Source organism: Schistocerca gregaria, chromosome 3 (assembly GCF_023897955.1).
Source record: "Schistocerca gregaria isolate iqSchGreg1 chromosome 3, iqSchGreg1.2, whole genome shotgun sequence".
NCBI classification, from domain to species: Eukaryota; Metazoa; Arthropoda; class Insecta; order Orthoptera; family Acrididae; genus Schistocerca; species Schistocerca gregaria.
Window position 1 is genome coordinate 738,300,072 of NC_064922.1, and position 14,968 is coordinate 738,315,039.

The following is a 14,968-nucleotide window of genomic DNA, read 5'->3' on the forward strand; positions in this document are numbered from 1 at the left end:
TTGTAATTAGAAAATAATTAGATAAACATTATTACTGGTTGGCTGATTCAGGCAGCTATCAGCTGGCCAACTGCACCACAATCAACATATAAATGTAGCTTTTAAATATTATTTTATCAAAATACATATAGGGTATAGAAATATGTGCTGGTGAAGAATGAGATCAATGAAAAGTTTACACATTAGTAGGGGTCATACAAAAGCATTATGCTGGTATAGTTAATTATGTGATGAAAAACTTACTGTGCTGGTGCAGTAGAAAGAACAAGAAAGAAGTGGAAAACAGGTCAACTGCAGCACCCAGGCAAGAGTTTTAAGCAGCTAAACTGCTGGTTGTGGTAATTGTTGCTATATGAAAGCAGTTTTGTTGTCTCCTTACAGAAGCAACACCTGTAAACAGCCATCACGTCATTTTCTTTCCTCTCATTACTGCTTTTCCTTGTTTCATCCTATAATTTGTCTCTAAATTGCCCCCCCCCCCCCCCCCCCCCCGCATCTCTCTCTCTCTCTCTCTCTCTCTCTCTCTCTCTCTCTCTCTCTCTCTCTCTCTCTCAATTTCAGCATTATACTTGTCAAACTTTCCTTTTTTTCTCATCTCTACTGACTCTACTATGTCCACCAAGTAAAGTGTGCCCTTTGATCCTTGCTTCCTCTTTTGATATACTGTAACAACATACAGCCTCATTCAGGAGGGTACAGGGAGGCCGAGGAAGAAAGAAAGCACTGTGTCCATAAGGAAATGGCAATATTGTTATTCAGTTACTCCATCCTCATTATTTTATCCATTGTCTGAAAACTCAGTTCCAATAAAAGTTGTTTCCTGTTACTGTGTTCACTATCAACCATCATTTCCACAAAGTGTCCATTATCAAGTATCATTTCCATAAATACCAAAGTAACACAAAAGGTCTTGAGCAGACAGCATAGTACTGGTTTACTACAGCAACTGGAGGCAATCTCTTCTGCTCCTCTCATCGGCAGGCATTGGTATCACTTAATAAGAAGAAAATGAGAAGTGCACAGGCCCATAAGAGCATCATGCAGTGACCTTAAAATAAAATTGATGCTGAAACTTATACATCACTGACTGCCAGCCATACAAATTTGAGTATAGATATTTATCATTTTAACTTCAACAGTAAAACAGTGAATATTATACATGATGGAAACTGACGTTACAATATTAGCAAAACTGAGAGGGGACAGGGGTGGGAATGACATGGAACAATAATTCAAAATTCTAATAAAATAAACTGCAAAAACAATATATTTAAATGGTGACAAAATCCCATAAAAATGCATATTTTTAAGTCAGTTAATGAAATCTGTGTTGCTTTAATAATTCCTCTAGTCGAATGAAGGCAATATTTTTACACTAACATTGTATTTATTAGACTACTTCTGCGAAACACAACTAGTTCTGGCTTACAAAGCAATTGCTGAGCTTATACCAAGCAGTAGTGAATGTGGTAAATGCTTTAACTTCACAAGGTAACAGCAGGCAATGAGTGGAATGTAGAGATTATCATACACAAAAAAAGGGTTGTTGCAAGATAGAAAATAATATCAGTACAGTCAGCAGAGAGCTGATGGCATGGTGCTAATTATACGGTAAAAGCACATGAAAATGTACATGTAATCTGGAAGCTCCACATAGCCTATATCAAGTGCAAAATGACCACTCTTACAATAGATGTTAACAGACCTTAGACTCAGACTGTCTCCAGTATTTATATACACTCTTTATCATACACACTATTGTTTTACAAGTAAATATTTTACATATCTTTGGTGTGAACAATAACAATATTTGCTATATTACATTTATATGAACGACTATGTTTGAGATCTCACAAACAATAAATACCACAAAACAAAATGTGTCTATTTTGGTTTTAAATTACACACAACTTTCACCCAAGGCAAACATCATGTAATATTCTAATTTTTTATAAGCATATTAAATTTCTAAGTGGAAGAGATGACCATGGCAGTTAGAGTTTTGCATTGCTTCTTTGTACTTTCATGTTCAAAGTGAATGGAAATCCACTTTGTACGTATGTGTACTGTTTAGGATTTTCCACAGTTAATATGGTTTTCCACTGAGGTAAGACTGAATGACTACAGAAAGTCTTCTGTTGATGTTACAGTTGCTTCAACAAGGAGTCCAAAATCAAGTTCATTCAGATTGGCTGAAACAAAGATTGTTGACATTAAAGATTTACATCTATAAGGAGTGATAATGATGAATGAGTGCTCACTTATAAGACAATTAGATCACAGGTATAAGCTTGTGCTCTATCTCTCTAACTCTCTCTGACACACACACACACACACACACACACACACACACACACAGAGAGAGAGAGAGAGAGAGAGAGAGAGAGAGAGAGAGAGAGAGAGAGAGAGTCAAGAAATATTATTAGGCAATGATCATGTTTTCATTACTGATGAACAGTTCATAACAATATATATAAATATCATATTAATGTATGCAAATACTGCATAGGAAAATAACTTAAATACTACTATTCCAGAATTCTTGAAAACTATGTCACCATTTGTCAAAATGTTATTTATTTACTGTAAAAAAACTTTTTTGCAGTAAAGGATATGACTCATCGGATAGCAGAAGCGATAAGTCATTGACACACACACAACAAGATAGAGTACAAATATGAGCACATGATCCTACTCAGCCACCCCCCCCCCCCCTCCCCTCCCCTCTCCGACTAACCACACATGCATCTACATTTTGTGTAACCTAGCAAAGCTTTCATTCTATTTTGTGTGCCAGTTGACAAATCAATGCTTCTGATACCTAGTGAGTGGTCCTAAATAGATTTACTATATTTCCTTATTAATTGCTTTCTAGCTTTCTACTGATGGCTTTTCCAATGTGCACATTTTTCACATAAATTGCACACTTTTCCTTACCTCCCCCCCTCCTCTCTTCTACTCGTCGTCTTCTATTTCTCACAATCTCCTCATACACCCCTCACCTCCCACCCTCCACCCCCACTCAGTGGCTGTCTCCTACTCCCACATCTATAGTAGTGCTCAACAGTATTTTGTAAAAAGCATTAGTTACAATTACATCTTTATAAGTGTGTGATACAAAAAATTCCTAGTGGAGAATAGAAAAATATGTAATTATAATCCATTCCGAACAAAACTACATTTAGTTTTAAATTAAATTATTTTACATCAAAACAGAAATAACAATTCCTCTGTTTCGAAAGTAATTTATAGGTCTAAGCATATAAGAATAAGGTGAAACTATTTTGGAATCTGAAGAACAAATCAGGATTTTATTGCATACCCATTGGCTTTGACTATGTCTGTCTCGTATTGAATCCACAAACACTTGTAATAGGTCATCCAGTAAGGCAGTAGCAAATTGGTCCTTGTTTGAGTAGCTTTTACAACAAACATCTTGATCCAATGCTTCCCAGCTGTGTCCAGTTGCATTTAGATGCAGGTGCTGGCTTGGCCACTCCAAAAATTTGATTTTTTAATCAGAGAAGAATTTTTTTAAATGGTCAGAAATGTTTTTTGAATCATTGTCATGTGAAATATCCAATTATGTGGCATATTCTTTTTCCATGTGGAACTGTATTCTTTTCTTAAAATGTCACTCTACAGGATAAAATCCATTCTGCCTTCTATTTGGACTTTGCTCCCACTATGAACTTCATGGTTGGTACCTAGTATTACTAGTTGTCCCTTTGGTTTTTGGCTCAGCATCCATATTACACACCATCAGAAGAAAATACATTACAAATCTGCTATCATCACTCCATAAAACCTCAGACCAATTTGTGACATTCTATTTCTTATATTTCTTCAAACTCTTATCCTGGCCATCCTATTTCTTAAATTTATGGATGGCTTACATGATGGTCATCTACTATTTAAATCACCTGACAGTAGAGAACATTTTACAATAGAGACTTGTAGGTTCAGTAAATGATGCTGATCCAGATCATCCCTAATTTATCCAGCCGATTTTCTTGGATCAGTAGCCGATTGCAAATCATTCTATCCGGGTATGACATTAAAGTTAAGGCTTAATCGTACCAGAGGATGCATTCTGGATTCACAAGACTGAAAACAGCTCAGCAAGTGCTGATGAATGTGAAGGTACTGCTCATGGTTTTCTTCAACTTTAATTGCACACTGCATCATTAGTTCTTGCCAAAAGGTCAGATGATCAATAAAGAGTACTACCAACAAGTTCAATGTTGTTTTGTTGGAAACAATTTAAAAAAAAAGCACAGATCTGTGACAAAACAATTCATCACTTTTGCATCATGGTAATGCACCAGATATAGTCCCATGTGACTTTATTCTGTTTGCAAAAACAAAGAGAACCTTAACGGGTCACTTTTTTACAAGCTTAGAAGAGATTAAAAGTATGTTGCTGAAAGAGCATAGTGCTACCCCAAAGATCAAGTTACAGAAGTGTTTTGGGTACTGGAAGAAGTGGTGGCATAAGTGTATAATATCTAATGGAGACTACTTTGACAGAGATAACATTAATATTTAAATTATTCACAAAAAATGAAAATCACTGGAACTTTCAGAACACACTTCTTACTTACAGTGTAATTGTATGACCTTACTTTTCACTAGATATGTAACCACAGAGGCATGAAGCTCTTGATGGAATGACACAGTTATAAGTGCTGTTCTGTTAGGATTGCATGCAAACAGTAATGAGAATGTAACACAACCACAAAATACTTCTGAGTGCAGCCGTATTTGTCCACCTCCTACTCCCCCTCTATTTGACTAGCTACTCCTCCACCTCTCTCTATGCTCATCTCATTCTTCCCCCCCAACCCCCTTGTGTCCATCTTATACTCCCTTCTCTGGCCGTCTTCCCCTCACCTTGCCTATTTCCACTTCACCCCTTCTATGTACATCGCCTCCCCCTCCTCTCACTTTGTCCACCTCTTCCAGCCTCTCTCTGTCCCTGTACCCCTTCCCCTCTGCCATTCTTGTCCTCCCATTCTCTCTGTCAGTCTCCTCCCCGCCCCTCTCTCTGGCCATCTTTGTCTCCCCTCTAAGTCTGTCTATGCCTCCTCCCCTCTCTCAGTATATCTATCCCCTCCTCCACCCCTCTCTGTTGTCTCCTCATGCCCTTCTCTCTGTCCATCTCCTCCTTCCCCTCTCACTCTCTGCTCATATCCTCATCCTCCTCTTTCTTTGACCCTGCCCACTTCCCCCCCTCTCTCAATCTATCTTCTCCTCCCATCCATAGCTATCTATCTCCTCCTCCCTGTCACTCTGTCTCTCTCCTCGCCACTGTCGATCTCTTCCTCCTCCCCTTCTGTGTGTCCCTCCTCACCCCTCTACTCCCTGTTGCCTCTTATTCCTCTCTCTCTGTCACCTCCTCCTCCTCCTCCTCCTCCTCCTCCTCCTCCTCCTCCTCTACTGTCCTTCACCTCCTTCCTCCTCTAACAGCCATATCCTTCCCCCACTCACTACGTCCACCTCCTGCCCACCCCCCCACCCCCTTCTCTCAGCCCATCTCCTCCTCCCCTTCTCTCTCTCTGTCAATCACTGCTTGCTCCCCTCCCTGTCCACCTCCTTTATCACCTCCACTGCAATGGGAGCTAGATGGTTTTGAGCCCCACAGTGGTTCTTTCGAGAGAAGTGTTTGGGTGAATTTGATTGTGCGATTTTGGTGGAGATGTGCAACACATACACACCTAGATACAAACACATTCACACGAGGCTTTTATCTGGAGCTTCTCCCTGTACGCATATGGCACAAATGTGGTGTTCCATGAATAATTATCAATATGCAGGGATATGACAGGACAGTCATTCAATACAAAAAGTCTGGAGAACATGGGGTCTAAAAATGTTTTCCTTAAGAGCTATTATCACTAATTCATCTTCAATGCTGTGAAACAAACCACAACCTCCTCTCATTGCACACATACCCAGTCTCTCCCATCTACTCAATCTCCCACTTCCAGCTCCACTCCCCCTAACACCTCAAAATTCTAGTCAACACAATCTGGAACCACAACACCCCAATTCAGTAGTTAACCTTTCCTCCAAACCTCTCTCCCAGTCCGAAACCTCTGTCCTATCCAAAGCCCTCACCTTCAGCCCCACTCCCAGGTTCAACCAAACTGCCCTTGTCAAAGATTTGCTATCCTACACTCGTAGTCTCTGCTGGAAATATCACTTTGCCACGAAGAAAAATAATCCTGATCCCACTCCTAATGATCCAACTTCCCAAGACACTATCCAAATTGAACCATGCCTGGAACAGTTCCGTCCTTCATCACAGCGGGCCCCACCTCCTCTTCCTCAAAATCACCCTCTCCAAACCTTCCAGGAATTTCTCACTTCCAGCCTTGCCTCTCAATCTTTCTTGAAAAACCTTAATCCTACTCCCAACATCACCACAGCCTTAGCTCAGGCTATCCGTGATCTGAAAGCTGACCGATCCATCATCATTCTTCCGGCTGACAAGGATTCCACGACCGTGGTACTTGATCGTCGGGAGTATGTGGCTGAGGGACTGCGTCAGCTTTCAGACGACTCTACATACAAAGTTTGCCAAGGTAATCATATTCCTGATGTCCAGGCGGAGCTTTTAGGAATCCTCAGAACCTTAGGCCACCTACAAAACCTTTTACCTGACTCCATCAAACTCCTGACCCCACCGACACCTCGCACTCCTACCTTCTACCTACTTCCTAAAATTCACAAACCCAAACATCCTGGCCGCCCCATTATAGCTGGTTACCAAGCCCCCACAGAACGTATCTCTGCCTACGTAGATCAACACCTTCAACCCATTACATGCAGTCTCCCATCCTTCATCAAAGACACCAACCACTTTCTCGAACGCCTGGAATCCGTACCCAGTCTGTTACCCCCGGAAACCATCCTTGTAACCATTGATGCCACTTCCCTATACACAAATATCCCACACGTCCAGGGCCTCGCTGCAATGGAGCACTTCCTTTCACGCCGATCACCTGCCACCCTACCTAAAACCTCTTTCCTTGTCACCTTAGCCAGCTTCATCATGACCCACAACTTCTTCACTTTTGAAGGCCAGACATACCAACAATTAAAGGGAACAGCCATGTGTACCAGGATGGCCCCCTCGTATGCCAACCTATTTATGGATCCCTTAGAGGAAGTCTTCTTGGTTACTCAAGCCTGCCAACCTAAAGTTTGGTACAGATTTATTGATGACATCTTCATGATCTGGACTCACAGTGAAGAACAACTCCAGAATTTCCTCTCCAACCTCAACTCCTTTGGTTCCATCAGATTCACCTGGTCCTACTTCAAATCCCATGCCACTTTCCTTGACGTTGACCTCCATCTGTCCAATGGCCAGCTTCACACATCTGTCCACATCAAACCCACCAACAAGCAACAGTACCTCCATAATGACAGCTGCCACCCATTCCACATCAAACGGTCCCTTCCCTACAGCCTAGGCCTTCGTGGCAAATGAATCTGCTCCAGTCCTGAACCCCTGGACCATTACACCAACAACCTGAAAATAGCTTTCGCATCCCGCAACTACCCTCCCAACCTGGTACAGAAGCAGATAACCAGAGCCACTTCCTCATCCCCTCAAACCCAGAACCTCTCACAGAAGAACCCCAAAAGTGCCCCACTTGTGACAGGATACTTCCCGGAACTGGATCAGACTCTGAATGTGGCTCTCCAGCAGGGATACAACTTACTCAAATCCTGCCCTGAAATGAGATCCATCCTTCATGAAATTCTCCCCACTCCACCAAGAGTGTCTTTCCGCCGTCCACCTAACCTTCGTAACCTCTTGCTTCATCCCTATGAAATCCCCAAAGCACCTTCCCTACCCTCTGGCTCCTACCCTTGCAACTGCTCCCGGTGTAAAACCTGTCCTATGCACCCTCCCACCACCACCTACTCCAGTCCTGTAACCTGGAAGGTGTACACGATCAAAGGGAGAGCCACGTGTGAAAGCACCCACGTGATTTATCAACTGACCTGCCTACACTGTGACGCTTTCTATGTGGGAATGACCAGCAACAAACTGCCCATGCGCATGAATGGACACAGGCAGACAGTGTTTGTTGGTAATGAGGATCACCCTATGGCTAAACATGCCTTGGTGCACGGCCAGCACATCTTGGCACAGTGTTACACCGTCCGAGTTATCTGGATACTTCCCACCAACACCAACGTATCCGAATTCCGTAGATGAGAACTCACCCTTCAGTATATCCTCTCTTCTCGATATCCGCCAGACCTCAACCTCCGCTAATTTCAAGTTGCAGCCGCTCATACCTCACCTGTCTTTCAACAAGTTCTTTGCCTCTGTAATTCCGCCTCGCCTGACTGACAGCTTGTCTGCTTGTGTCTGTGTATGTGCGGATGGATATGTGTGTGTGTGTGTGTGTGTGTGTGTGTGTGTGTGTGTGTGTGTGTGTGTGTACACCTGTCCTTTTTTTCCCCCTAAGGGAAGTCTTTCCGCTCCCGGGATTGGATGCCCCCTTACTCTTTGCCTTTAAATATGTCTGCTTGTGTCTGTGTATGTGCGGATGGATATGTGTGTGTGTGGGAGTGTACACCTGTCCTTTTTTCCCCCTAAGGGAAGTCTTTCCGCTCCCGGGATTGGAATGACTCCTTACCCTCTCCCTTAAAACCACATCCTTTCGTCTTTCCCTCTCCTTCCCTCTTTCCTGAAGAAGCAACCATCGGTCGTGAAAGCTAGTAATTCTGTGTATGTGTTTGTGTGTTTTGTTCATTGTGCCTGTCTGCCGGCGCTTTCCCACTTAGTAAGTCTTGGAATCTTTGTTTTATATATAACAATGATTCCAAGACTTACTTGGTATATGAAACAAAGATTCCAAGACTTACCAAGCGGGAAAGCGCCGGTAGATAGGCACAATGAATAAAACACACAAACACACACACAGAATTTCGAGCTTTCGCAACCGGCGGCTGCTTCGTCATGAAAGAGGGAAGGAAAAGGAAAGATGAAAGGATGTGGGTTTTAAGGGAGAGGGTAAGGAGTCATTCCAATCCCGGGAGCAGGAAGACTTACCTTAGGAGGAAAAAAGGATAGGTATATGCTCGCGCGCACACACAAACACACACACACACACAAACACACACACACACACACGCATGTCCATCCATACATACACAGACACAAGCAGACATATTTAAAGGCAAAAAGTATGGGCAGAGATATAAGTCAAGGCGGAAGTGTGGAGGCAAAGATGATGTTGAATGACAGGTGAGGTATGAGTGGAGGCAACTTAAAATTAGCGGAGATTGAGGCCTGGTGGATAACGAGAAGAGAGGGTATATTGAAGGGCAAGTTCCCATCTCCGGAGTTCGGATAGGTTGGTGTTGGTGGGAAGTATCCAGATAACTCGGACGGTGTAACACTGTGCCAAGATGTGCTGGCTGTGCACCAAGGCATGTTTAGCCACAGGGTGATCCTCATTACCAACAAACACTGTCTGCCTGTGTCCATTCATGCGAATGGACAGTTTGTTGCGTCACAGTGTAGGCAGGTATATATATAGGCTTTGCCTGTAAATATGTGTGCTTGTGTCTGTGTATGTGTGTGTGTGTGTGTGTGTGTGTGTGTGTGTGTGTGTGTGTGTGTGTGCGCGCGCGCGCGCGCGCGCGCGAGAGTATATACCTGTCCTTTTTTCCCCCTAAGGTGGGTCTTTCCGCTCCCGGGATTGGAATGACTCCTTACCTTCTACCTTGAAACCCACATCCTTTCATCTTTCCTTTTCCTTCCCTCTTTCCTGACGAAGCAGCCGCCGGTTGCGAAAGCTCGAAATTTTGTGTGTGTGTGTGTGTGTGTGTGTGTGTGTGTGTGTGTGTGTACAAAATGTCTTCAATTCCAGGTTCAAACCTAGCCACTTCTTAAATTATGAATAAAATCATCAGCAATCATAGCCACAGGCATAAGAAGGTGAGTGAGTCAGCAATGAATAATGGCATCAGGATGCACAAGACAATGAAAACCAGTGCATTAAAGACACATAAAGTGTATCCACAAGAAATGTAGCTTGTAAGCTGAGAAAAATGTCCTGATAATCTCTTCATTAGCACAAGATTCCAGATTAGTCCCAAATTCATATCTCCAGGAGGGCACTGCCAAATGGTAGGTGACCATGAGAAAAAGATGCAATAACAAAAGAGAGAGTAACATTCTACAAGTTGTGATGTGGAATGTAAGAAGTCTGAATGTAGTAGGAAAGCTAGTAAACCTAAATGCAGAAATGTTAAGGCTCAATTTAGATATAGTGGGGGTCAGTGAAGTGAAATGGAAAGAAGACAAGGATTCCTGGTCTGGCAAACAGTAGCAGAAAACAGTATAATAACAGGGGGATTCTTTATGAATAAATGATAGGACAGAGAATGAATTGCTGCGAAAAGCTCAGTGGTGACTATTGATAGCCTTGCGAGAGCCAACCGTAACAAATTCTTCCATCTGGTGAGTAAGACATATGAAACAGGCAAAATACAGTCAGACTTCAAGAAGAATATGATAATTCTAACCCCAAAGAAAGCAGGTGCCGACAGGTGTGAAAATTACTGAACTATCAGTTTAATAAGTCACGGTTGCCAAATACGAACATGAATTCTCGACAGACAAATGGAAAAATTTTGTAGAAGCCGACCTTGAGGAAGATCAGTTTGGATTTCATAGAAATGTTGAAACATTCGAGGCAATACTGACCCGATTACTTATCTTAGAAGATAGATTAAGGAAAGGCAAACCTACATTTATAGCATTTGTAGACTTTGAGAAAGCTTTTGACATTGTTGACTGGAATACTCTCTTTCAAATTCTGAAGGTGGCGAAGTAATGTACAGGGAGCAAAAGGCTATTTACAATTTATGCAGAGACCAGATGGCAGTTATAAGCATCAAAGGGCATGAAAGGGAAGTAGTGGTTTAGAAGAGAGTGAGACAGGGTTGTAGCCTATCCCCGATGTTATTCAATCTGTATATTGAACAAGCAATAAAGGAAACAAAAGAAAAATTTGCAGTAGGAATTAAAATCCATGGAGAAGAAATAAAAACCTTGAGGTTTGCCAATGAAACTGTAATTCTGTCAGAGACAGCAAAGGACCTGGAAGAGCAGGTGAACGGAATGGACGGTGTCTTGAAAGGAGGATATAAGATGAACATCAACAAAAGCAAAACAAGGATAATGGAATGTAGTCAAATTAAATCAGGGAATGCTGAGGGAATTAGATTAGAAAATGAAACACTTAAAATAGTAACTGAGTGTTGCTATTTGGGAAGCAAAATAACTGATGACTGTAGAAGTAGGGAGGTTATAAAATGTACATTGGCTATGGCAAGGAAAGCATTCTGAAGAAGAGCAATTTGTTAACACTGAGTATAGATTTACATGTCAGGAAATCTTTTCTCAAAGTATTTGTCTGGAATGTATCCATGTATGGAAGTGAAACATGGATGGTTACCAGTTTAGTCACGAAGGGAATAGAAACTTTCGAAATGAGGTGCTACAGAAGAATGCTGAAGATTCCATGGGTAGACCATATAACTAATGGAGGAGGTACAGAATAGAATTGGGGAGTACAGAATTTGTGGCACAGCTTGACTAGAAGAAGAGATCGGTTAGTAGGACACATTCTGAGGCATCAACGGATCATCAATTTACTACTGGAGGGAAGCGTGGATGGTAAAAATCGTAGAGGGAGACCAAGAGATGAATACACTAAGCAGAAGGATGTAGTTTGCAGAAGTTATTCGGAGATGAAGAGGCTTTTACAGGATAGAGTAGCCTGGAGAGCTGCATCAAACCAGGCTCTGGAGTGAAGACCACAACAACGACGTCAGTTTCTCACTGGTCCACTCCATAATACTCCTAGTAAAGAACTATCTGCTGTGTAAACTACCACTGCAGTGCTAACTGTCTGGAAACTCTTACAACACCATCAAATACACAGTTTTAATCTGCCAAGAATGTCAAAACTATTCACCCTGAAATGCAGAGGAAAAGATTCACTGGAAAACATAAGAAACTGAAGAAGGTCAGAGCTTAACATCTTTTTATCACTGAGCTAATTAGAGAAGGAGCACTAGCATGGTGGCCCACAAATAGAGAAAGAATTCACTTAAGCCTTACATAAATAATCAATCCAGAATGTATCTGCTTTTATGAAAACATTAGAACAGCTAACCTAGGATGACCAGAAGGCAAAGTGAAATAATCTTCATGAATACATGGTCAATCTCTTAATCATTGACATGTCCTGCCCAGTCCCTTGGCAAAATAAATTTTGTTGATATTACCTGATAAGGTAAAGTTGTTCTCAAGCATAAGGTAAGTTTTATCATCGCAGAACTACACTATGCATGATTCTGCATGAGGTGGTATGCTCATTCCTCACTCTGAACTTTGAACTGACTTTACAAAGTCAGTTAAAATGGGACCTGCAGATTAACATGAATTCTGAATCATAGTGCAGCTTGGAATTTTCAAATACAACTCGCTGCCATATGGAAAAAATGATAAATGATAGGAAAAATCTTATTGCTGAATGAGGATTGAGGCTCAAAAAGCTTTGGATTTGTAATCTGATACATATCCCTCATAGAATAGGAAGAGTTTGTATCCTACAAAACAAATGAAATTAATTACTTTGAAGGTAACATCCATGTTACTATGCTCCATATCAATGTACAAACACCAAAAAAGTTTTGTATCACCTCTGTTCTGTGAGTTCTCACATCTGTACAGAAAACTGGATTAGAGATCAACATAAACATCATTTCCACCCTTTTCATTGCTCATGAAAACCACACATTGCATGTTGTACCACCATACAGCGAGACCTTAAGAGGAAGTGGTCCAGATTGCTGTACACACAGGTACCTCTAATACCCAGTAGCACATCCTCTTGCATTGATGCATGCCTGTATTCACTGTGGCATTCTATCCACAAGTTCATCAAGGCATTGTTGGTCCATTGTCTCACTCCTCAACATTGATTCGGCGTAGATTCCTCAGAGTGGTTGGTGGGTCACGCTGTCCATAAACAGCCTTTTTCAATGAATCCCAGGCATGTTTGATAGAGTTCATGTCAGGATAACATGCTGGCCACTCTAGTCGAGTGATGTCATTACCCTGAAGGAAATCATTCACAAAATTTGGATGACAGGGGTGCGAATTGCCGTCCATGAAGACAAATGCCACAACAATATGGTTGCACTATCAGTTGGAGGATGGCATTCACGTATTGTATAGCTGTTATCTAAATCTACATCTACATCTACATCCATACTCCGCAAGCCACCTTACAGTGTATGGTGGAGGGTACTTTGAGTACCTCTATTGGTTCTCGCTTCTATTCCAGTCTCGTAGTGTTTGTAGAAAGAAAGATTGTTGGTATGCCTCTGTGTGGGCTCTAATCTCTCTGATTTTATCCCCATGGTCTCTTCGCGAGATATACATAGGATGGATCAATATACTGCTTGACTCCCAAGTGAAGGTATGTTCTCGAAACTTCAACAAAAGCCCGTACTGAGCTACTGACCGTCTCTCCTGCAGAGTCTTCCACTGGAGTTTATCTATCAGCTCTGTAATGCTTTTGCAATTACTAAATGATCCTGTATCGAAGTGTGCTGCTCTCCGTTGGATCTTCTCTATCTCTTCTATCAACTCTACCTGGTACCGACCCCACACTGCTGAGCAGTATTCAAGCAGTGGGCGAACAAGCGTACTGTAACCTACTTCCTCTGTTTTCGGATTGCATTTCCTTAGGATTCTTTCAATGAATCTCAGTCTGGCATCTGCTTTACCGACGATCAACTATACATGATCATTCCATTTTAAATTACTCCTAATGCCTACTCCCAGATAATTTATGGAATTAACTGCTTCCAGTTGCTGATCCGCTATTTTGTAGCTAAATGATAAGGGATCCATCTTTCTATGTATTCGCAACACATTAGACTTGTCTACATTGAGATTCAATTGCCATTCCCTGCACCATACGTCAATTCGCTGCAGATCCTCTTGGATTTCAGTACAATTTTCCATTGTTACAACCTCTTGATATACCACAGCAATATCCGCAAAAAGCCTCAAGGTCATTTATGTATATTGTGAATAGCAACGGTCCCACGACACTCCCCTGCGGCACACCTGAAATCACTCTTACTTCGGAAGACTTCTCTCCATTGAGAATTACATGCTGCGATCTGTTATCTAGGAACTCTTCAGTCAACTCACACAATTGGTATGATAGTCCATATGGTCTCACTTTGTTCATTAGACGACAGTGGGGAACTGTATCGAACGCCTTGCGGAAGTCAAGAAACATGGCATCTACCTGTGAACGCGTGTCTATGGCCCTCTGAGTCTCGTGGACGAATAGCACGAGCTGGCTTTCACACGACCGTCTTTTTCGAAACTCATGCTGATTCCTACAGATTAGATTTCTAGTCTCCAGAAAAGTCATTATACTCGAACATAATACGTGTCCCAAAATTCTACAACTGATAGACGTTAGAGATATAGGTCTATAGTTCTGCACATCTGTTCGACGTCCCTTCTTGAAAACGGGGATGACCTGTGCCCTTTTCCAATCCTTTGGAATGCTACGCTCTTCTAGAGACCTACGGTACACCCCTGCAAGAAGGGGGCAAGTTTCTTCGCGTACTCTGTGTAAAATTGAACTGGTATCCCATCAGGTCCAGCGGCCTTTCCTCTTTTGAGCGATTTTAATTGTTTCTCTATCTCTCTGTTGTCTATTTTGATATCTACCATTTTGTCATCTGTGCGACAATCTAGAGAAGGAACTACAGTGCAGTCTTCCTCTGTGAAACAGCTTTGGAAAAAGACATTTAGTATTTTGGCCTTTAGTCTGTCATCATCTGTTTCAGTACTGTTTTGGTCACAGAGTGTCTGGACATTTTGTTTTGATCC

General features: G+C 41.9%; 1 protein-coding gene across 7 annotated transcripts in view; it reads right to left on the reverse strand.

Annotated features, from left to right (window-relative positions):
- Positions 1–1,249: 1,249 nt before the first annotated feature.
- The window catches only part of LOC126353810 (protein pigeon), a 479,712-nt gene continuing 465,993 nt past the window's right edge, over positions 1,250–14,968 (reverse strand). For all 7 annotated transcript variants that reach the window (XM_050002914.1, XM_050002910.1, XM_050002911.1 and 4 more), the window contains one exon: positions 1,250–2,192. In XM_050002914.1, coding sequence (XP_049858871.1) covers positions 2,122–2,192 — 71 coding nt within the window. In that variant the 3' untranslated portion in view covers positions 1,250–2,121. The remainder of the gene's footprint in view (positions 2,193–14,968) is intronic.